Consider the following 21,900-nt stretch of genomic DNA (forward strand, 5'->3'; position numbering starts at 1 on the left):
GAGAACAAGGGAGGACAGCGGGTTAAAGCCTGTCTGGATGCCGCCAAGAGTCTATTTAATGTCGGGTGAAACCTCCCTTAAGCCACACTCCATCATGTTTGCTTGTAGCGTTAGCCGCTAGTGTTAGCCACAGGGCTCTTGTTTGTTTGGCCTCCTGATAATCACGTGACTCCATACGTAAGCACACTTTTTGCTTTCTTAAAGGGGAATGAACATTGCCGAACAACACGGAGTCAAAGCGGGATGAAAAGACTTTATTTTCTTGTTTTATTAAATTACCGAATTTACCGTCATGTTCAAAATTACGTCGGTCATCGTGAAGAATTTCGGTGCCGGTAAATTTTCGGTTTACCGCCCAGCAATATGACACAGTACGTTGTAAATTTATGACGTCGTAATGGGATCGTTCTTCTTATATCTAGTCAAATAATTTTCCCCATCTTGTTTTGAGAGTTAAGGACTAGTTAACAGATGAATGCGCCAGATTATTCCACTTACTTGAAGTACGTAAATATTGCCATTTTGCTCTTCATAAGCGCATACATCTTAAAAGAAAAAAAGGTAATTTTTCACCTAAATCAAGAAAAAATTGCTTTCAAATAATGTTTTAAACCATACCTATTCTTGAATAAAGAACATTTCTGACAAACACTTTTTTTTTTTTTTTTTTTTTTTAAGATTAAGTATGATCATTACTTAAAATACGGCTGGTAAACTTATTTTCAGCTAGCTATTTTTATTCAAGAAATCTGAGTGAAATACACTTGAAGCGCTGGCAGATAATTTCACTTATTTCCAATAGATTTACACTTAAAATTGACTAGTTTTAAGTAGGTGTGTTTTTACAGTGAAGTAATGTTATATATGTTAGGAATGTCTTACTGTTAAAGGCATTTTTGTGCAACTTAGGTATTTACTCTGTAAGTAATTGTTGCCAAGAAGTTTACCATTACACAAGGTCAGAGAATCTGTCATTATTTAGATGGTGGAATTTACCACTTGTTCACATTTGATGTTGAAAAAAAGGAGTAGTAAATTATATTTTTGCACAGTAATATTTTCTCTTGTGTATACTTAATTTTTTTTTTTTATAGAATTATCGGCTTGACATTATCGGTTATCGGTTGGAACGAGGAGGAAATTATCTGTTATCGGTATCGGTCGAAAAATGTATTATCGTGCATCACTAATACACACTGAGATATTATGTTATAACTGAATATACTGTACAGAAAGTACTTTTGGAACATTTTCTGTGTGTGGTGTGCCGCAAGATTTTTCCAATGTAAAAATGTGCCATGACTCAGAAAAGGTTGCAAAACACTGTTATAGAGCATAACTGTGACAGGCAACAATGCGTGATTTGTAAAAGGAAAAAAAAATCTGAACAAGCACTATCTGCCTTGTAACCAAAACATGTGCAAAAATAAACAACGAAAAGTATCAGCAATGTGAAATGGATTGCAAGAATCACTTTCGTCTACAGTTTGACACCATCACGTTGCCCAAAGCGCTTTACACTTACTGACATCCACCCACACATTAATACACCTATTGCTACAACAACATATAGCTAAAAATCAATAATTAAAACTGTTAGGATTTTTTTGTATAATTAATCTGTCTATAAGCTACAAATCTCAAACATTTCCTCAAATTTATAGCTGACAAAAGACAGTCAAAAACAGCCATGCATTCTTTTAAACAGTCTGAACAAGCTTGCACAGAGCATAGAAGTAGAAAACAAAACCTGCAGCTTGTTTTGTTATGACCCCGTAAAGTAACATGTAGACCTACAGTATTTCTGAATATACAGCTTCTCAGAGACATCACTGCGGTGAACCACAGTGCAGCTCGGACTTGAAACGTGCAAAAGCAAATCAACTCAAGCATTTTAAAGAAGACATATTATGTATCCCCCTCAACACACACACAATTTAGAAAATGGAGGTGTGTTAACACACCAATATGAAACCCAGTGCTGAGTAGGCCTTTTGTTAACATGATGACTAGTTTGAAAAAGAAAAGTGGTTAGAGCAGAGTGTGGGGAGAAAATGATCAATTTAAATTATGGAAAGAGCACTTCATACAATGCAAGGCGTGAAATCGGAACACCATTTTCAAAAAACAAGTTTTGAAAATGAAACCGAGAAGAAAAATAAATGCTTTGTTGCTTCATTTCATTGATAATATCACATTTCCATAGTATGTCCTCTTTAATGCTAATCTGAAAAAGTATAGGCAGAAGAAAAAATATTGTCTGAGCTGGAAAAAAAGACAAAACGTTGCTCCTGGCAGCACTGCAGTTACCCACGCTCTCTGGTACAAGCATGGCAGAGACCATGCAGTGATACCTTATTAGTGCACTGCCTGACTGTGTTGATGAGCTCCTGGATAACCATGTCGATGCATTTCAGACATGGTTCTTTCAGCTTAATGATCTGCTTTTTCACTATGGCCTCAAACGCCATATCTGGGGTGAACAGGCCTGTCCTGAAGGACATACAGATTGACAGACATGGAGCAGGAAGACAGGATTTGCACATGGAGGGGAACTTAAGCAGAAAATAACCCAACGTTCCAAAATAAATAAATAAATAAAACAACAAAACAACACAATGTGCAGGGGCATGAAAAATTGGATGGACGTTATAAGACTGCCGAACAAGGGAGGGAGCTCAAACATTGGTTAAAAGATAGATAGAGGCAGAGTATTTATGCGTAATACTGTATGTTGAAAGCTTTTCCAACTTGCCTGACTCCATGGATGTTTTTGATAGCGTAACTGATCTCTTTCCTCAGTTCCTTCTCATCGAACTCCATCTAAGACACAAGTAAGGAATATTTATGTGTCATCAGCCTTGATTAGATATTTAAGTTATTATCTTATGACAGTGAACAATACAAAGACAGTCACCTTCACCAGCTCAAAAGGAAAACGCTCATGGAAAATGCGGTTGATCTTTGCACCTCCAGATAAATTGGAGGTGTCCACCTGATCCCCTGAGCCTTCGATGCACTTCTCAAAGTCCACACCAAACTGCTGCACCATCCTGCATTGGAAGCACTGCAGTATAGTTTTCAAATTTCAAATATATTGTTGTCTGTATGTGCGTACTGACTGAAGCAAAGCCTTGGTTTTGCGTGCAGGATCATCCGGACGGAAGTTTTTGTATTCTTCTACTTCTTTCTCCAGGGAGAGCAGCTGGCTTTGAAGCTTACTCCGTAACCCTGGCAGAGTATCACGGATGTGGTTGGTAAGTTGCTATATGAAAAGGGGGGAAAAACAATCAAATTTGAATAGAACTTTAATGTTGTATTAATAATAATTTAATAGCAGTAAATAAATATATAAAACAAGAGTTTAAACAATGCATTAAATTGCATAAGACATCAATATATCTTGTAAGGCCATCACAAGACCTCTGAACCTTTCTTTCCCCAGTCATTGTGTGATATAATTATCAGTAGAGATGTCGATCGGGTCCGATCACGTCATTTTCAATGTCGGAATCGGCAAAAAAATATCGGACATGCCTTTTTTTAATATAAATATATTTTTAAATTAAATTGTTTTCTAATTGTATTTAACGTTACAGACAAAATGTCTAACACTCATCATTAGTCTTTAGTTTTGGCTTAAAGTAGGCCTATCAAATTTATCACGTTAACGGCGGTAATTAATTTTTTAAAATTAATCACGTTAAAATATTTGACGCAATTATCGCATGCGCTGCACGACCCACTCGCGCATTGTCGCATTCCATCTATGATGACGCCATTTTACTTATATATAGAGCTTAAAAGCAGCGTAAACTGAGTAAAGTGGATTTTGGCAGTCTTTGGAGTCTTCTTTTAATTGGCTAAAGCCTTACAATCCCTCTCTCAACAATTAGAATTATCGTGGGAAGCAATGTGGGGAAGAAAGGTAGTGGTTGATCTTTTTCTTAACACCCTATTTTATTTCCCAACGCAGAGAAGATATAATAATTGGTACCACTACGCACAGTCATGGTAGAAGTTAAATGGCTACAGTATCATTTACTGAAAGTTCAACAAATACACTAGATGGCAATATTGAGTCACAATATACAAGGTCACATTTATCCTTTAAGAATTACAAGTCTTTCTATCCGTGGATCCCTCTCACAGAAAGAATTAATAATGTAAATGCCATCTTGAGGATTTATTGTCATAATAAACAAATACAGTACTTATGTACTGTACGTTGAATGTATATATATTCGTCCAAGTTTTATTCATTTTTTTCTTAATGCATTGCCAAAATGTATGTGATCGGGAAAAATTATCGGGAATGATTGGAATTGAATCGGGAGCAAAAAAAAAAAAAAAGCAATCGGATCGAGAAATATCAGGATCGGCAGATACTCAAACTAAAACGATCGGGATCGGATCGGGAGCAAAAAAAAAACATGATCGGAACAACCTTAATTATCAGTAATTGCAAAAAAAGCTGAGTAGTTATATAGATCTAGTAATAAATGTATCAAATTGACACGAATAGACAACCTGTCAGCTGTCTTATGACAGGCAAGCAACAACAACAGCAAAAACAGGTCGCGATCAACTAATAAACGAATCAAATCTGTATGTGTCGCTACAGATCAAGATGGCATGAGGAATCTCGCGACTAAAACCCAGAAAATGCTTGCAATATATGGCGGAGATAGCGTGGTGCTATACTTTAGTATTGGAGTGCTGGCGAGGTCTTGGGAAAATGACGTGTGACGGCCCCTGGCCGTTTAATAGTTAATTTTCTGAGACTCTTCCAGTCAGCTGATCGTCGCCTCCATCAGCTGGCTGCTTCCCCTCCCACTATGACCAAAGCTGATCGACGCTGGATGGACCGACGACGTCGTCGCTGCTGATTGGCCACGAAAAAAAGGCGCCTAGCTTCAAAAACCTGCCGCTGTCCATGCTCTGGGAGGTCGCATTTGACAGCATTCTGCCGCGGTCCTCCTCGCCAGCTGTTTGCTCCCCATTCACTCTCGTGTGTGTTTGATCGCTAGTTTGATACACTCCAGCTTTTTTGGTGTTGATTCGTTATTGGATCGTTATTGGATCGTTTTTGTTCACCACTGTAAATAAGAGCACTGAAGCAAGTAGGGGTAAGTCGCCATTTCTGTTCAACCCGTTTTCTCCTGTTTTGTTTAGCGTAAGAAGCTAGGTTAGTGGCTGTCTTTTCTTTGTTTTTTTTCATGATCAGGGTTTGGTTAGCGGGTGGGGTTCAAGTGTAGATTCCTTTTGTTTGTTGTTTTGGCCTGGGCTTACCCTGAAGCCGCGCCTCATCCACATTTTGTACACATTCATTGCGAGTTTGATTGTTGTGTAAATAAATTTGTGCCACTTGTGAATTTGTGTGGCTCGTTTTATGTTACGCCCTTCGCGAGCCATCCCTGGGACGTAACATGACGTCATCAGGTAGAAGCTGACAGCGAGGCGTGTCCCTCGTTGCTAAGTTGTTGCTATGGCGGTAACTCAAAAACTATGCGGTAAATTCGAAAGAAATTTTGGTAATGTGAGTTTTGAGACAGCGAATGATGCAATCAGGCCAATTTCACCAAGTAAGATGCACATCCGAAAAGCTCTTTAGCTGCCCTTTATGTAGATTTGTAGTTTATATGTCATATGACAACATTTCAAGACTTAAGTGCTGCCTAGGTAAAAGTCTGACCTGATTCAGTGTCTTCTGCAGGTGTGGTGTGCCCATGCGTTCTGCAAAGTGTCTGTATGCCGGATGGGACAAGAAGAACTTGCGTTCAGCAGCCAAAGCAGCGCGAATGTCTTTCTTCCCATCAATGTCTTTCTGACTGCGGTTCACCACCCCGATGTAACCTATGGAGAATAGGGACAGAATATTCTAGAATGCTGTTATATCAAAAACAGTGTTTAGCTAGTGTGAGTGTCAATGAAGAAGGCTCTGAATGCATCAAATAGACAAAAGACTGACAATTTTAGGCTCTCTATGCTATAAAGAATGGCTGCATCATAAATGATTGAAGTAATTGTGTGTATTTGTTTTGCACGTGTGTGTGTGTGATCTCACCCCTGCGGAGAGGAAGCAGTTTGTTTTCCAGAATGTCTCGAGCATCAGTCCCCTCATCCATCAAGTCCAGCTTGGTAATCACTCCAATAGTCCGAAGACCTTGAAGACAATTGTGTCACCATTAAAAAAAGGTACTCCAATATTCTTTCCACTAATAAAACAGGAATGTATATAAACTATTCTTCTCTTTTAGACATTTTAATCCCTGTCACTTGCCAAACGTTGCACCTCGCTAAATGTTAAGATTAACATAGAAAAGATATTACAAGCATTTACATTTATTTAGCATTTGCCCAATGCTAAATGTAGCTTACGCTGGCCTTTTAATATGCTAACAGTAGCTTTTAAGACTACAACTAGGGAGGCTAATGCTCATTTGTTGTGAACATAATATTCATGAACGCTGAATTTGTTTCACAGATGAGAATGAATGAAAAAAAAAAATCCCAAATTTCTAGCCTTTATCTAACTTAAAATGACAGAAATACATGCAATTTTTTTGTGATTCATTTAATGATTGAGCAACTGCTGCTAGCGAGTGAGTGAATGTAGGTTTACAGTAAAAGAAGGAAAAGAAAATAATACATGGCTTTATACAACTGACGTTGGGAAAATAACTTGATGTAATCATTTGAAATTAATCAATATAATGTGCATGTGGATTTGTAAAATTGTTAATAGCATCATCCTCAATGGTTCGTATATTATGGTACCAGTAGCACTAGCTCCCTCTAGTGCTGCTAACTGCGACATAAATCCAATACAGTGATCCCTTGTTTTTCGCGGTTAATGGGGACCAGAACCCGCCGCGATAAATGAAAAACCGCGAAGTACTTTGTTTTTGTCCTTTTTTTTGTGTGTGTTCAATGTATTTATTCAGATTTAGCATTGGAAAGATACATCTAAGACATGTTTTATCACTTTTTACCCAGACCAAAACACAGACAAGGCTGAAAACGCAGTTTCTGCTCTTGCACCCCACAAAGAACATTTGGGTTTGATAGAAGAATATGTCTATATGCTGCCATAGCAGATTCATGGCGCATTAAGCCCCCAAACTATTTTTAATTTGTCCGTTTTACCCTGGAAACCCCTGTTTACAGACGTCGCACAACCGCTTTTGTTTCAGCCCATCCATAAAAAAAAAAAGGTAAGTAATTATATTTGTTATTCAAGAATGTCTGTCATTTTTAGCTTAGAATCATTAATTGATGTCTAATATTTAGGGTGTTTTTTGTTTGTTTTTTTTTAAAACGACTTTTAAAAAATTATTCACTCGCATATTTTAAACTTTAAACAAATTACGTCACAGTGGGGGGAAAAAATTGTCTGTAAATAAGTCACGGATATCTACCTCATAACTATCACTTAATTGTATTTTTTTTTATTTTGTTACTGTCCCATTTTCCCTAATATTTTAGATGATATATAATCGATCCAAACAAAGTAAAAAAAAAAATTTTTTAAAAACGTTCAAAAGGGTAAATATATGAAAAAGAAAATCTCGACCACTCCTTGATGTCTGCGATTTCTCCATCGCAACCCTTGTTATATTACCATGTTTCACCCATAAAATCCCCCAAAAATCCGGCTGTGGCCATTCACAGCTGTGTCTTGACACTCAGTAATACATGCTACATGGAGTTTTTGGATCGAAAAGAGGTAAGTATGCAATAATATCCCGTTAAAATCATGGTGTCTTTAATTATGCTCTCTCATTCTCTCACCTCCGGTTAGGGTTTCGCTGTTTAAAAAAATATATTTTCAAAAAATGTCCTGTCAAAAAATTTTTCTTCCCCCAGAAAATTGAGATTTTAAGCTTTCCAATGATGTATCACATATGCATATAGGACAATTATGAAATTTGGCCAAATTGGGGATCTCGGAGCAGAACTTCAAGTCACCTGAGTGTTTTCCGCCATATATATGTTTTAATAAATGGCTTTTAAGCACTTCAAAAGTAATAATTATGATAAGTTTTAAACATGTTACTTTCCCACAGAATGATTGTTAAAAAAGAATAAAGTAGAAGAAAAATGCCTGGCTTTATTAAATCCTTCATCGAGTGAGTCAACTCAAATCCTCTCAAGCTGCTCACTTACACACAATGAGTTACCGCAGCAACTGTTTAACAAGTTAAATGATGACTGACGCATGCGGTGCTTTGAAGCTTTGGCTTACAAGCATCTGTGGCAAGATCAAACATCTGTCAATGTTGTTAACTTTAATAAGCATCTCCAGTGAAGTGCCTGATGAACAAAGAGCAGGGAGAGGGAGGGTGGGAGCAAGAGTGAGCTTAGGCAATTGGCTAGGGATAGTTCATCTGTATTTTTTTGATTGATTGATTGATTGATTGATTGATTGATTGATTGATTGATTGATTGATTGATTGATTGATTGATTGATTGATTGATTGATTGATTGATTGATTGATTGATTGAGTGATTGAAAAAAAATCGCAATGACTCAGGGCACAAAGTTTGATCTGCGAAGTAGCTATATTGCATATGCAACAATATTTGAAAATAGTTGTATTTTAAACACTTTAGACATTTAAATGCTGTGTACTTAATTTTACAGCGGCTCACAATAATATCAAATATACTTTTTAGGACTAAAACCTCCATCTTCTCTCTTATCGATGTATTCTACTGTATTCTAGTGTTGGTCATGAAGTAGTACTTGTTTAAAATGTTTCAGAATATGATTGATCTGACTGATTTAAAAATTAAGAGAATTGTATTCTTTTAATTGTTTTTTTCAAGAAGTAACAAAAGTGAAAATGGCTTAAACATAGCAAAGTGTAAAGTGGACAAGCAAATGTTCCTGAAAAATTCCAAGGAAATAACATCCTACCCTGTGGATCCACCTCCTTGGCAATCTTGAGAGCATCAGAGTTGGCCAGGTCAGTATTTGCCGGAGTGACAGCAAGTATTAGGCAGCTCTCCTTGGTGATGAACTGGAGCAGCATGTCTCTGATCTGGTGTTCAATGTCCACAGGCTGGTCTCCAACAGCCACCTTAGTCATTCCCGGCAAGTCGATGAGGGTCAGGTTTAACACTAAGAGGCGTTGACAGAGGAGAAATAGAAACTGCAGCAAGGTGATAGGGAAACTTTTGTATGTTTTGTCGAAAATATTAGTTGGTTTTTCCTCACCGTTAGGGGAGTAGACTCGGAGGTTGATTGGGATGGGTGAAATACCCTTGTTGGATCCTGTCAGGCGGTCGGTTTCTGCTTCAATCTCTTGACGGACTTCATCAAAGTCTACAAATTTACGACCTTTACAGTGGAGGAACTCTGCATACTCTGCATAGAGAAAATATGAAAATAGGATGATGCAGAGGAGAGAAATGACCAATTCTGGAAAGGAAACTTTTGCTATTAAAGAAAAAAAAATCGGTACTGAAAAGGCAATAACTGCTGTTATTCCTGCTTTCTGTTTCCGCTACTTCTTGAATGGGAACCTAGTGTTATAGTGTTGAGAATAATCAATTTTTTAGCTGATATTTAAAAAATACATTTCTGCCATGCACTAGCTCTCATAGTTTACCCTTTATGTTGCAGAGATTTGAAAACGGCGGTGATCTACACTGATGACTGATGGGTCAATTTAAGGTTGCCTGTGAACTGCCGATAGCAGGTACCTTTTCCCATGGGCGTGATTAAATTGTATTTGAAGATACCATTACGTGTATTTTATTATCATACTATTAATTCTAATCTCCCATTTTTACTTAAAATATTTCCACAGACTTGAGGTACATTTCTAGCTTGCTCCGTATCTACCACCTATTGATTGATTTGTACTTGAATGTGTTTGAGTGAGGCACGAACCAAGACACCCAATATTCAGACGAAGGTAATAATTTGAGGAAAAAAGTTTTTAAAATTTTTTAAAAATTTTGTTCATATTCAAGACAACCTTTAACTGTCCCACAATGGGTAAATTTGCAGGAATACATACTGTATATGTGTTTCTGCCTGGGCTGTACACTTACCTGCTTTGTTGTTAACAAGTTGCAGGATAAGAGGACGACGGGTGACAATACCAGACCCTCTGGGCAAGAAGTCTCTAGAGGAGAGAAAGCAAAGATGTTTACTAAATACAAAAGTATCATTGTCGTAAACTAGACAAACATCCAACCAGATATCTTTGGATTCTGTGAATGAAATTTTAAAAAAAACATTTGGGGGATGCCAGTGCATCTCGGATAAAAAAATGAAACGTATTACCTTTAACATAATTAGACAGTTTTCATTAAAGAGGAAAAGAAGATACTTTCTGCTTTCCTTTGTGTACATATGAGTTCATCAGAATGGAAACTCCTGTTCAATAGAATTGTGATTATTTCCAGGTCAGTGGTGACAGATCACTCTCGGCAATGACAACATGTCTGTCGTTATTAGAGCTACAATGATTCCATAATCTCAGCAATATAAATATACAACACAAAGGTCTAGAGTAACAATATTTGCAGCATTAATGAAGAATTAAAATTACAACAACAACCATACAAATGTGGCAAAAATGTAACATGTTCTGACATAATTAGTGACAGAGAACAAAATTATATTGTAAATCCTAAAAACTGATGCTGTAAAAGATTTTGAAACAGTTTATTTTTTTAAGATGTTATTACACTATTGCAATCATACTTTGACTATTCATTCCCACTTTGCTTTTTATTTTTGCTAGACAGCACTCAAGGAAACAAATCACACAAACAGACCCATGAAGCAGGAATGTCAGAGTTGAAAGAGCGCCAAACAGTGCAATACCTCCTCAGATGTACCTTTCTTGAGGGCACATTAACATAGTCATGAAAAGGGCTACAAGCACTCTAGCAAGAAGTTTCCATTTTACTTTCCTATATTTCAAGTGTTAGCAGCTGGGTTTGAATAAAAACGGTCCGGTTACAAAGCTCCTTTTCATACAGATGAGGTACTGTTTCACTGATTTGGCCAAAATATGACAAATTCAATATCAAATCTGTGCCACATGATATTATCAGGTTAGCAGCTCTTAACACAGACATACGCACACACAACCCTGCCATTTATCCAATGCTGACAGAGCATTCAGGAAGTTACACAACAATGAATCCCATCCCTCTTCCTCAGTACTTCCTATCAGTTGCGAAAGCAACAAACTGAATTATTTGACTACATATGAATATTGCACCCATAACCCTATATTAAAAAAAAATGACTGAAAGATATGTACACTTAAAGTGATCCTCGATCTTTAAGACAATTCTTAAAAGATAAATGTTAGTATGAGTTATAATAATTTGATATTAAAACCCCTCTTAATGTTTTCGTTTTAACAAAGTTTGTAAAATTATTTTAAGTGATAGGTCGCCATTCTTGTTACGTCGCAGTGCGTGACGTCACTTGGCTTGTTGCCGAACTTTCAGCGTGTCACTCTTAGCTACCCCAAAATGTCGTCGGTTCTGCCCTTCCAATTTGAACCAAATCGGAAAAGTGAAGAGCAGGACAGCACTGTCGGTCGTTCGCAAAACGAGCAGCAAAGGCTGAATGAAAGCAGGAAATACATTACCTGATAAGACGAGTTGGGAAAAACTGGTGATGTATTCAAGGCAAGTGCGTCTAAATGACAATGGAGCTAGACAGTGTATGCTGTTGAGAACACCGGTTTATGTTCCTCAAGGTAAGCTATTCCGTTTTCAAACTTATCCCAGTATAATTATGTAGATTTTTAGCATCCAGAGCTGTCGTATGTTAACTGCCCTCCTTAAATTCGTCATCTGACGGAAACAAATCCTGGAATCGAGTGTAATCCATGTCTTTTACATTGTAACGCATGGTAGGCAGGATACGTGAATAAAAGTACCAAAAGGGGGAGAAGCTTCCATTTATGCACATTTATTCACAAAAAATAATATTTCCACCTTGACCACTCGTCACTCGGGAGCTCAGCGGTACACACACGCGTTCCCAGATGAACTCCAACATAAAAGTAATGTCCATGTCAGAGTCACTGTCGTCACTGTAGCGTGCCATAGTGCTTTAACTATTTGGTATGATTTGGGGAAAACTCCCACGAAGAATAGTCAACAAAAAAAGATAACAATAGTAATCCAAATCCGCGTTTTTTTCACTCACTCGAAGATCCAGGAATTAGACCAACCCCATGATAAGGTTGCAGCCGCGATCAGGCCATTGAAACCACAAAATAGACGGATCCAAAAAGCCGCTGTGGGACCGTCGAATCCAGAAAATAAATAGACAGATCCGAAACCAATATTGCAGCCGCGGTGGGACCGTCGGATCCAGAAAATAGACAGATCCCTTACTTGACTAAGGATCCAGGAAAAATGTCCGTGCGACAGTTGTAACGCGTGGTAGGTAGGATACGTGCAAAGCGCAGCCGAGGCGTGTAGGGGGTCCAGTTTGGTGGCCTTAGTATTGCATCTTTGCCTTTTGCAGATGATGTAGCGTTGTTGGCTTCATCAAGCTGTGACCTTCAACTCTCACTGGAACAGTTCGCAGTTGAGAGTAAAGCTGTCGGGATGAGAATCAGCACCTCCGAATCAAAGACCATGGTCGTCAGTCGGGAAAAGGTGGAATGCCCTCTCCGGGTCAGGGATGAGGTCCAACTGGAAGAGTTCAAGTATCTCGGGGTCTTGTTCACAAATGACAGAAAAATGGAACGAGAGATCGACAGGCAGATCGGTTTTGCATCTGCAGTAATGCGGACTCTGCATCCGTCCATCATGGTGAAGAGGGAGCTGAGCTGAAAGGCGAAGCCTTCTATTTACTGGTCAATCTAAATTCCTACCTTCACCTATGGTCACGAGCTGTAGGTCGTGACCCAAACAACAAGATCCCGGATGCAAGCCGCTGAAATGAGTTTCCTCTGTAGGATGTCCGGGCTGTCCCTTAGAGATAAAGTAAGAAGCTCGTGCATCTGGGAGGGGCTCGGAGTAGAGCTGCTGCTCCTCCGCATCGAGAGGAGCCAGATGAGGTGGCTCGGGCATCTGATTAGGATGCCTCCGGGCGCCTCCCTGGTGAGGTGTTCCAGGCACATCCCACTGGGAGGAGGCCATGGGGCTGAACCAGGACACACTGGAGAGACCATGTCTTCCAACTGGCCTGGGAATGCCTTGGGATCTCCCAGGAAGAGCTGGATGAAGTGGCTGGGGAGAGGGAAGTCCGTGCTTCCCTACTAAAGCTGCTGTCCCCACGACCCAACCTTGGATAAGCGGGAGAAGATGGATGGATGGATGGATGGATGGATGGATGGATGGATGGATGGATGGATGGATGGATGGATGGATGGATGGATGGATGGATGGATGGATGGATGGATGGATGGATGGATGGATGGATGGATGGATGGATGGATGGATGAAAAATCACAATGTGGACGCCTGCGGTTTACAAATGTGTAAATCTCATTTTTTCTTTTTTCAATCAAATTCGGTGGATGAGGCTTATAGTCAGGTGAGCCTTAAAGTCCAAAAATTACAGATTATACCTGCTATACTTGCCTTTTATTATCAGAACATAGACTAATGACTGACGAGTATTGCACAAATAAAAGGCTTCGTTAAAAACAAATAGTAATCTATAATACAATGTAGCACAATGGCTAAACTGTGGTCAGCATGTCAATAAATGTCTTATGTTTCTATCTGTCATTGGTTCATAGGTTAATTTGGCTGCCCAACTGTAGAGGAGCTCGAGAGTAACAATAAAAACCATTATAGTACAAGCGCCAAACCAAACCACAAACCATTCCTTGAATTTTCTATCCCACAAGTGTGAGGAAAACATTCAAACAGCACACTAGAAGGCCGCAGCTGAAATTTCAAACACAAATCTAAGAGTTGTGAAGCATAGGCAGAAACACTAACCTGTTATTTCATAAAGGTTAAATTTTTAAGAGAGAAATTCAAGTCAAATTTTGGTCCTCATAAAACAAATGTGTAGTGAAGTAAGGTTTTTTACATTTACGTTCATTCTCTCAAAGAGGAATATTGAGTTCTGTTATTCAATTCAAAAATTAAGTCTATGAACCTTTCCTGCCACCCCCAAATTTAATACATTAAAACACTTCTGAATAGGGTTAGTCTAATCACATTTATTTCAATTGCCACTAAGGGGTCAATTACCCTACTGTGAATACTTGAACTTGGAGAAAATGCAGTAGATGATCATATTTATTTGGTTTTTTTTGTTTTTTTTAGAATTAAAAGGCCAATTAAACCCATGCACTAAACAAACAAAATCAACAGCTTCATTAGAAGACTCTTCAACAGACATCAAAATATCTCAGGCACCCTTTGTGAGAATCTGTTAGTGAGTGTGTCATGTACACATGACAGTGCAGCTGGTGACATCACTGACGACCCCACACACCAACACATCAATGGTCCCACTGTCTCCCCCAGGAACCGCTTGGAACCCACAGACAAAAGGGGAAAGGAAGGCATGGCCACGAAAGCTGCATTCCCCATCTCAAAAAATGACAACATCGTGAAATGTACATGAGTCAGATGTTCCTTTTCTCAAATCACATGACCAACAGTTGCTTGAAGAAAGTCTGTGTGGCTGTAAGTCCAAAGATGCTCTAACAGTTGCTTTCTTGTTATTAGTCTGGAGGGATACCTCATTAAGATTCTGTCAGTCTCACTCAAAAAGCTAACAAATTCAGCAGTGTTGGCATCCTAAAAGACTCCAACCGGTTCTGTCCATTTATGCTCAAAATCTCGTTATCCAGAAAAAAAAAAAAAAAAACAAGCCCCCCTGGTGTCCAAGTTTTGCACTGGGGCCAGAACTGGCTTGCCAAATAATTTTATATGATTAAAAGGATCCACTGATCGAAAAACGTGGCAGTTCTTAATAGATAAACATTATTATTAGAGGCGTGCGAAATTTCCGATTCTTAGATTATTCGCGATTCGGCCGTGGAAGATTCGAGAACGATTCACAAATATCCAAATTCCGATTAATGAATAATACCAGGTAAAGCGGAAGTAAAACAGTCAGCGCGGTCTTTGGGACGCAATGAGGAACGGACCGAGAGTAAATATCATGTTCAACTCATGCCGCTAGATAAAAAAAACAATCATACCTGATTATTCGCGATTCCGCCGTGGAAGATTCGAGAACGATTCACAAATTTCCAAATTCCGATTATTGAATTATACCAGGTAAAGCGGAAGTAAAACATAGTCAGCGCGGTCTTTGGGACGCAATGAGGAACGGACCGAGAGTAAATATCATGTTCAACTCATGCCGCTAGAAAAAAAAAACAATCATACCTGACTGCGGCTGACAGCCGCTACAAACAACGCCCAGTTGCTAGTTGCTACAAACATATGGCTACAGTAAATATCATATATATGTAGAACTAGATGCAAAAAGACAGAGGACGTCGGTGTTAGAACTTGTATTATTGAACAGAGATGCGAATTGACAGACTTTCCGGCGTAAGTAAACAGCCGCCATCTTAAAGCAGTAGACCTTTCTAGAAGGCTCTGTTGTAGCGAACCTAATTAACTTTTTATCTAAAATACTCCTAAATCGTCAGAATCTTGTCTTGAATCTATCTTTAAATGATGAAATAGTTTTAAAACTTTGACAAAAGTAGACAGAAGGGAAATTATGGAATAACGGGAGCAATCTTAACAACTGTAACAGTTGATTCACAACAATAAATTAATTGAATGTAGTTTAAAGCTGCTGATACAGATTGGGGACTGGAGTTTTTTTTTATTTACTGTTATTTTTGTATATTTGTTTACTGTTAAATGTTAACTTGATTCTGAAATAGTAGTTTGGCTTAGCCTGAGAGGATTTTTGAACAATTTTGGAACTAATGTACAAAACATAAAAAAAAAAAAAAAAAAAGAAAGGGAGGTGCATCAATAATCGTTTAATCGTATAATCAAATCGGAGCCACTGAATCGTAATCGTAATCGAATCGTTAGGTGCCCAAAGATTCCCAGCTCTAATTATTATGAGTAAAAACAATTTGATATGAAAACCCCTCTTGATGTTTTCGTTTTTATACAATTTGTAAAATTAGTTTCACTAGTAGGTCGACGCTGTTGTTGATGTCGCAGGGCGGTGACGTCACATGGCTACGCTGCCGGGCTTTTTGGGTTTCAAAAAGTTCCTATTCAACACGGAATGCGCTTTCCTCAGCTTGGCCACAAGCAGCCCCCCGCTCCGACATCAGCCGGTTTGTCCAACGATCCAGCCCGGTCCTATTCGCGTGCCCGCCGAGAATGTGGTTTCCTTGGCTTGGCCATGAGCAGCCCCCGCTCCGAAATTGGTCAGTTTGTCCACCGAGATTGGGCTATTTTCGGTGTTCATTCCCGGCGACGAGCACGGCCAGCCCGCCATGGCCGCAGCAGAACGACGAGCCGTAACTTGCTCGCCGCCGGGGACTGGCTGATCAGTGAAGACAATCAACCCCGCATGAGTCAAGGAAGTTTTGTTTGATTTTTCATTTTCGAAAGGCGAGAGTAAGACTGGGAAAAGCTGCTCGGTTTGGGTTAGAATGTTGGCTAGATGTCACACCTCCCGTTTTTTTTACGCTCTTTCCTCCGACTCCGGAGCTTGGGCAGGGAAATGACTAACTCCGGTGGCATAAAATACCGTTCGGGAGGGGAAGAAGTCGGCAGTTTTGACCATTATGCAGTAATTTTGCCCAGTCATACTGAATAAAAGCATTTTTAATATTTCATATTCCATTTAGCACAAGACTATTATTTGTCATGACCATACCATTTATTTCACAATTGGGGAAAAATATAAAAACAATATCCTGTAAAAATATTTGAGTAGAGAGACTGAAACAATCATGACATTTTGCTCCTCTCTGTCGTATTTTCCTCTTTCTGAATCTTCCCCCTCAATGGGCTGAATTCTAAATCAGATGAAATCGTGACCCTGCCGACGTCATCATCCAGCTAGGGATGCTAGAGCGCTATAATGACAGGCGGGTCTAAACGGCAGATTAACAGACTAATTTCTCGTCATCTGTGCTTTGTCAAATTGTTGTGTATAGTCGAATCGTCTCAAAATATGATTCTAATTCACATAATAATTCTATTTAAGATTTTGTTATGCTGTCACAGGCACTTAAAAGACAGTTAAACATGTTGATAATTGGTTTCATTTTAATTAATGAGATATTCCAATAAATTTCTGTTACAAAAGCCTTACTTTTATCTCTTAATTCCATTGACGATGATAATCGTCCCATAAAGGGCTTGCATGTTGCGGCTGCATAGCTGCATGTGCCTCTTTTCATCTTTCAACTGTGAATTTACACTTGTTTCTCACTGGATAGACGTCCAATTCATGTGACCAGGGAGACTCTGGCAGCAATCAGCCCTCCCAGTTCAACTGCTTTGGACGTCTACAACTGTCAATGTCAGCCAATGAAATAATGCAAAAAAAAAAAAAAGAAGAAGAAGAAAGGAAGAAAAACAACAGTCGTATTGTTGTAACTCATCCTTTTTGGGTGAATATGAAATAATACAGCATGATGAGGAGAGGAGTGCAAAAACAATTAATCGATTAAGTCGAGTATATAATTAGAAAAAAAATCATTTGAATTACATTTTGCTGCTTCAAGTATTTGTTTACAACAGTGGTGTTGTAATGGTTTGTTTTGAAAGTGTTTGCATTTAGTTTCATTGATTTGGGTGGCTACACAGCCCTCCAGTCTAAGTCATTTCACATGGCTGAATCCAGCTGCTCCCTGTTAAGACCAACGTAAGCTAAGTTTTTGCTTGAGCTAATGTTTCGTTTAATGCATTCATAATTAAGTTTAAAGGTATACTTAGCCAATTTTTGTGGCAATATGTGTCTGAGCCATTTGTTAAGAGCATTTTTAAAGAAGTATTTTATAGCATGCAAGCTAGCTAGCTAGCTTTTGTTGTACATAGATCCTTTTTTTTTTTTTAATACCGTTTGAGGCTCAGCTAAGGTATTTTAATTTTTTATGTTACTCATCCGATTACTCCATTATTCGAACTAACTAGTTCATCGATTAATCAACTACTACAATAATATATGGCTGCAGCCTTAGAGGAGATAATACATTTGTAAGGTTTCACAGTGGTAATGGTCCGCTGAGGGAAAGCATAACTAAGAACAAGTCACGTGAGCAAAATAAATTTGCCCTTGTACTTCTAGGCTTATAGTGAGACATTGACCTGATCTATGTAGAGCATAGCCAATAAAAGAAGCATTTACAGCCTTGTGGAAGCTTCCTTAAAGACTTTGTTAATGTTTAACAACTTGAGATGAGAGATCAGTAGAAATAAATATACAATGATATTGTGTTCATGCATTCATTATATTCGAGTGTATTTGTTCAAACACACCTTGGGTATGTGTATTCAGGGACAAACATTTACTTGCGCAAAAAGCGTAATGGATGATGGTGAATAGCTCATCTTCCAAAAATGAAAAGAAATATGATAGCGCCGAGTTGGCGACTTTCAGACAACACACAAGTGACAAACGAGAACTGAACCGAAAATTCTTGACTTTATAAATGTCACACGTACTTTTTAAAAGTAATTTAAACAGTACAACCTGCCAACGAAATTCTCCAGAACCGAGCTCTTCCCCGCGCTCTGGCCGCCGACGACCGCTATTTGGGGCAGCTCCAAGTTGCAACTCTGCCCGATGGAGCTGAAGGCGTCCTGGAGCTTGTTGATAAGGGGAATGAGGTCTTCCATCCCCCGGTTTCCCATGGTGGCACCCCGGTCTTCCCCACACCAACTGCTCAGCGGCTGGAAAGTGCTTGTCTACACTATCCAGTAAGTACATACAAGGACTAGTGGTTTTCCAAAGTTCCAGATGGAACTGCGCTGTCAGTCAGATATATTTTGAGTTGCTTCTTTTCCCCCAAAAAAGGAGAAAATAACAAATGTTGACGCGTCCTAGATGCACTAGAATAAAACAAGCTTAGTTACGGACTGTTCCCACACATTGACTGAAAACTTCTGTCATCATCCGGTCAGGCGACATAGAGCCAGCCTCCACAGTTCTATCAAGCCCCGCCCTCAAAATTATTGTCCTCTCATTGGCTCTGTGGACCGTCGATCAATATCCACATAACGTATTCCAACAAAACAAGACGGTAAATTAGCGATATCGTAAATTTCAACGGTTAAGTTTCTCTCATTAGACACAAAGTTGGTGCAAAAATAAGATGACGATGAGTGAGTACAAAGAAAGACGTCACACAGTCTCACATTTTATCATTTGATCAAATTTTTCAAAGACGTTTGCAGTTTAGCCACCAGAGGTCGCAAAAAGACCTAACAACAAATAGAAAATAATCGTACATACTGTACTGTCAATAGTGTAAAAAGAGCAGACTTTGTGTCTACCACATCGTTGACGTGTAATTGGATAATGTTTCATGACTCACCTGACGATTCTACAATTACTGTAGCTACATTTAAATAAAATAAATTGATAAAATATTAATTTGAAAACATTGGTGGGATTACAAAATGATCAAGACTGCATAATAATTCAATCAACAGTTTTTGTTTTTCTTCCATTGTATGGAACATGTTTGTTAACTCTTGAATGCACGAATTATATATTGAGTTTTTGATTAAACATTTGTATTACATTCACATAGAAAAGGGTTTTCAAACTTGTGACGCACATTTGATATCCAGTTGTAGTATTCGTATTGGCCACGTGTATTTTGCAATGAGTAAAAAAAAATATATATATACGCATTTTATTAAACTGAACTAATAAATTGATGGATCCATTTTTTATTGGGGGGGGGGGTCGATTATTTAATAACATTTTAGAACATTTAAAAAGAAGCTTAAAAAAGGCTCATTTTTAAAAATGCCATATGTCTTAAGAATATAAATCATTCTAAATAAAATACAATTAATTAGAAAAATGAAAATAAATTGTAATAATTTGAAGGAAAAAAAAGAGGAATGAAGACTTAATTCAAATACGTGTGGCCCTTGTGAGTTATGATTCATAATAGGACATGCTGTACTGTCAATAATGTAAATAGAGCAGTCTTTGTGTTTACCACATCAATGACGTGTAATTGGATAATATTTTATGACTCACCTGACGATTCTACAATTACTGTAGCTACATTTAAATGAAATAAATTCATAAAAATATTAATTTGAATACATTGGTTGTAATTGCAACATAATCAAGACTTTAACTTTGGTGTTTACTCTTGCATGCATTAATTATATATCGAATTTTAATTAAACATTTGTATTACATTGATATAGGATAGGGTTCTCAAACCTGAGACGCACATTTGACATCCAGTTGTAGTATTGGTATTGGCCACATGTATTTTGCAATGAGCAAATAAAAAAAAATAATAATAAATAATATATATATATATATATATATATATATATATATACACATTTAGATAAACTGAATTATTAAATTGAAGGATCCAAAAAGAAAAAAAAAAAGAGGAATAAGGACTTAAATTCATATACGTTTGGCCCTTATGAGTTATGATTTAAATATTATTTTATATTATTTAAATATTTTTTTCATTTTTTATTTTTGTTTTTGTTTGTTTTATAACTCTCTTGTTACCTCACATACCTTAACACAGTGGTTCTTAACCTGGATTCGATTGAACCCCAGGGGTTCGGTGATTAAATCTAAGGGATTTGGTGAAGGTAAAGTCAGAGCCCTATTTTCGTATGCTGATTAAATCGAGGCAAAGTGGCTTTTTAGATCAGGTTTTGCACTGATTTGCACCAATTTAGTCTTTAAAAATTTCTTAAAACTGCTAGTCCTCGATCTCATGGGAGGAGGAACTAGTTTGCTCAGTGGAAGGTTGACTCGCACTTGGTATGAGGGAATACAACAGACCAATGGCAGTGTGGTCTCAAATTTTGACCTGTTTATAAAACATGCTGTCAAAATTAGAAGAATTTTGAACTGGAACTTGTTAAATTATTAGCTTGCTAGCTACGATACAGTTTATCGGTTTTGAATTTGAAAAAAATGGCTTTGTTATCTAATTCCGAAGGGTTCGGTGAATCCACATGTGAAACATGGTGTTCGGTACATTTAATAAGGTTAAAAACTACTTTGGCTGCCAGTAACCAATCCTTTTTAACTGTTGAAATAGATTAGATGTCTATTGCCGTCCATACGTGTTTTCAATATCAATTTCCCTCTTTTACTAACAACCACAACTCATACTCTGTGAGCTTATCTATCACGATAACTTTTGAATAGATGCCCACTGTAGTGATCACTCTCCTTGAAAGGGTTAATGTCAATATGACTTGACATGAATTAAGATACTTTGCAATGCTTTACTAAATGCAAACTCATCGTTACAGGCCACAAGAGTGATTCCAAAGCAAGGTGCGGTGTCAAATTGTTGTGCCACAATAGATCATCAGAAAGTGCTGTGGAAATGTATCAGATTTCACATACCGTAACTAATCGTTTGGGGAGGACGAATTAATTTAGTTCTGTGTTCTTGTCATTATAATTTATTTATTGATCTGCAGCACAATGCACCCTCTAAAACTGATTAATTATTTAGTTCAATTCTTATTTAGCTAATGCAATATTAATCAGGGCACCATAGTTTAACAAATACTAGTACACACTATCATGTATTGTGATCACCACAAATTTTCAAAAGGGTCACAGGTAAGGAGGAGTCTGTCCCAGCAAACTTAAGTGAGAAATGGAGTAAAACTGTAAAATGATTTCCAACACATGCAAAAAAATAATAATTCTCAGATGTTAGTTCAAGACAAACTGAAAGTATTACAATGTGAAAAGGCTGGTGA

The 21,900-nt window shown here is 38.0% G+C and overlaps 1 protein-coding gene across 5 annotated transcripts in view; it reads right to left on the bottom strand.

The window, feature by feature from the left end:
• The window catches only part of LOC130919953 (dynamin-2-like), a 40,630-nt gene extending 21,570 nt beyond the window's left edge, over nucleotides 1-19,060 (bottom strand). For 3 of the 5 annotated variants that reach the window (XM_057842629.1, XM_057842627.1, XM_057842625.1), the window contains exons 1-10: nucleotides 18,653-19,060; nucleotides 10,066-10,139; nucleotides 9,224-9,373; nucleotides 8,924-9,127; nucleotides 6,068-6,166; nucleotides 5,696-5,856; nucleotides 3,123-3,265; nucleotides 2,918-3,053; nucleotides 2,756-2,823; nucleotides 2,355-2,493 (exon numbers count right to left, since the gene is read on the bottom strand). In XM_057842629.1, coding sequence (XP_057698612.1) covers nucleotides 2,355-2,493; nucleotides 2,756-2,823; nucleotides 2,918-3,053; nucleotides 3,123-3,265; nucleotides 5,696-5,856; nucleotides 6,068-6,166; nucleotides 8,924-9,127; nucleotides 9,224-9,373; nucleotides 10,066-10,139; nucleotides 18,653-18,813 — 1,335 coding nt within the window. In that variant the 5' untranslated portion in view covers nucleotides 18,814-19,060. The remainder of the gene's footprint in view (nucleotides 1-2,354; nucleotides 2,494-2,755; nucleotides 2,824-2,917; nucleotides 3,054-3,122; nucleotides 3,266-5,695; nucleotides 5,857-6,067; nucleotides 6,167-8,923; nucleotides 9,128-9,223; nucleotides 9,374-10,065; nucleotides 10,140-18,652) is intronic. The other 2 variants (XM_057842628.1, XM_057842626.1) reach the window with 1 other exon arrangement.
• Between the last annotated feature and the right edge of the window lie 2,840 nt (nucleotides 19,061-21,900).

This window comes from Corythoichthys intestinalis, chromosome 8 (assembly GCF_030265065.1).
Source record: "Corythoichthys intestinalis isolate RoL2023-P3 chromosome 8, ASM3026506v1, whole genome shotgun sequence".
NCBI lineage: Eukaryota > Metazoa > Chordata > Actinopteri > Syngnathiformes > Syngnathidae > Corythoichthys > Corythoichthys intestinalis.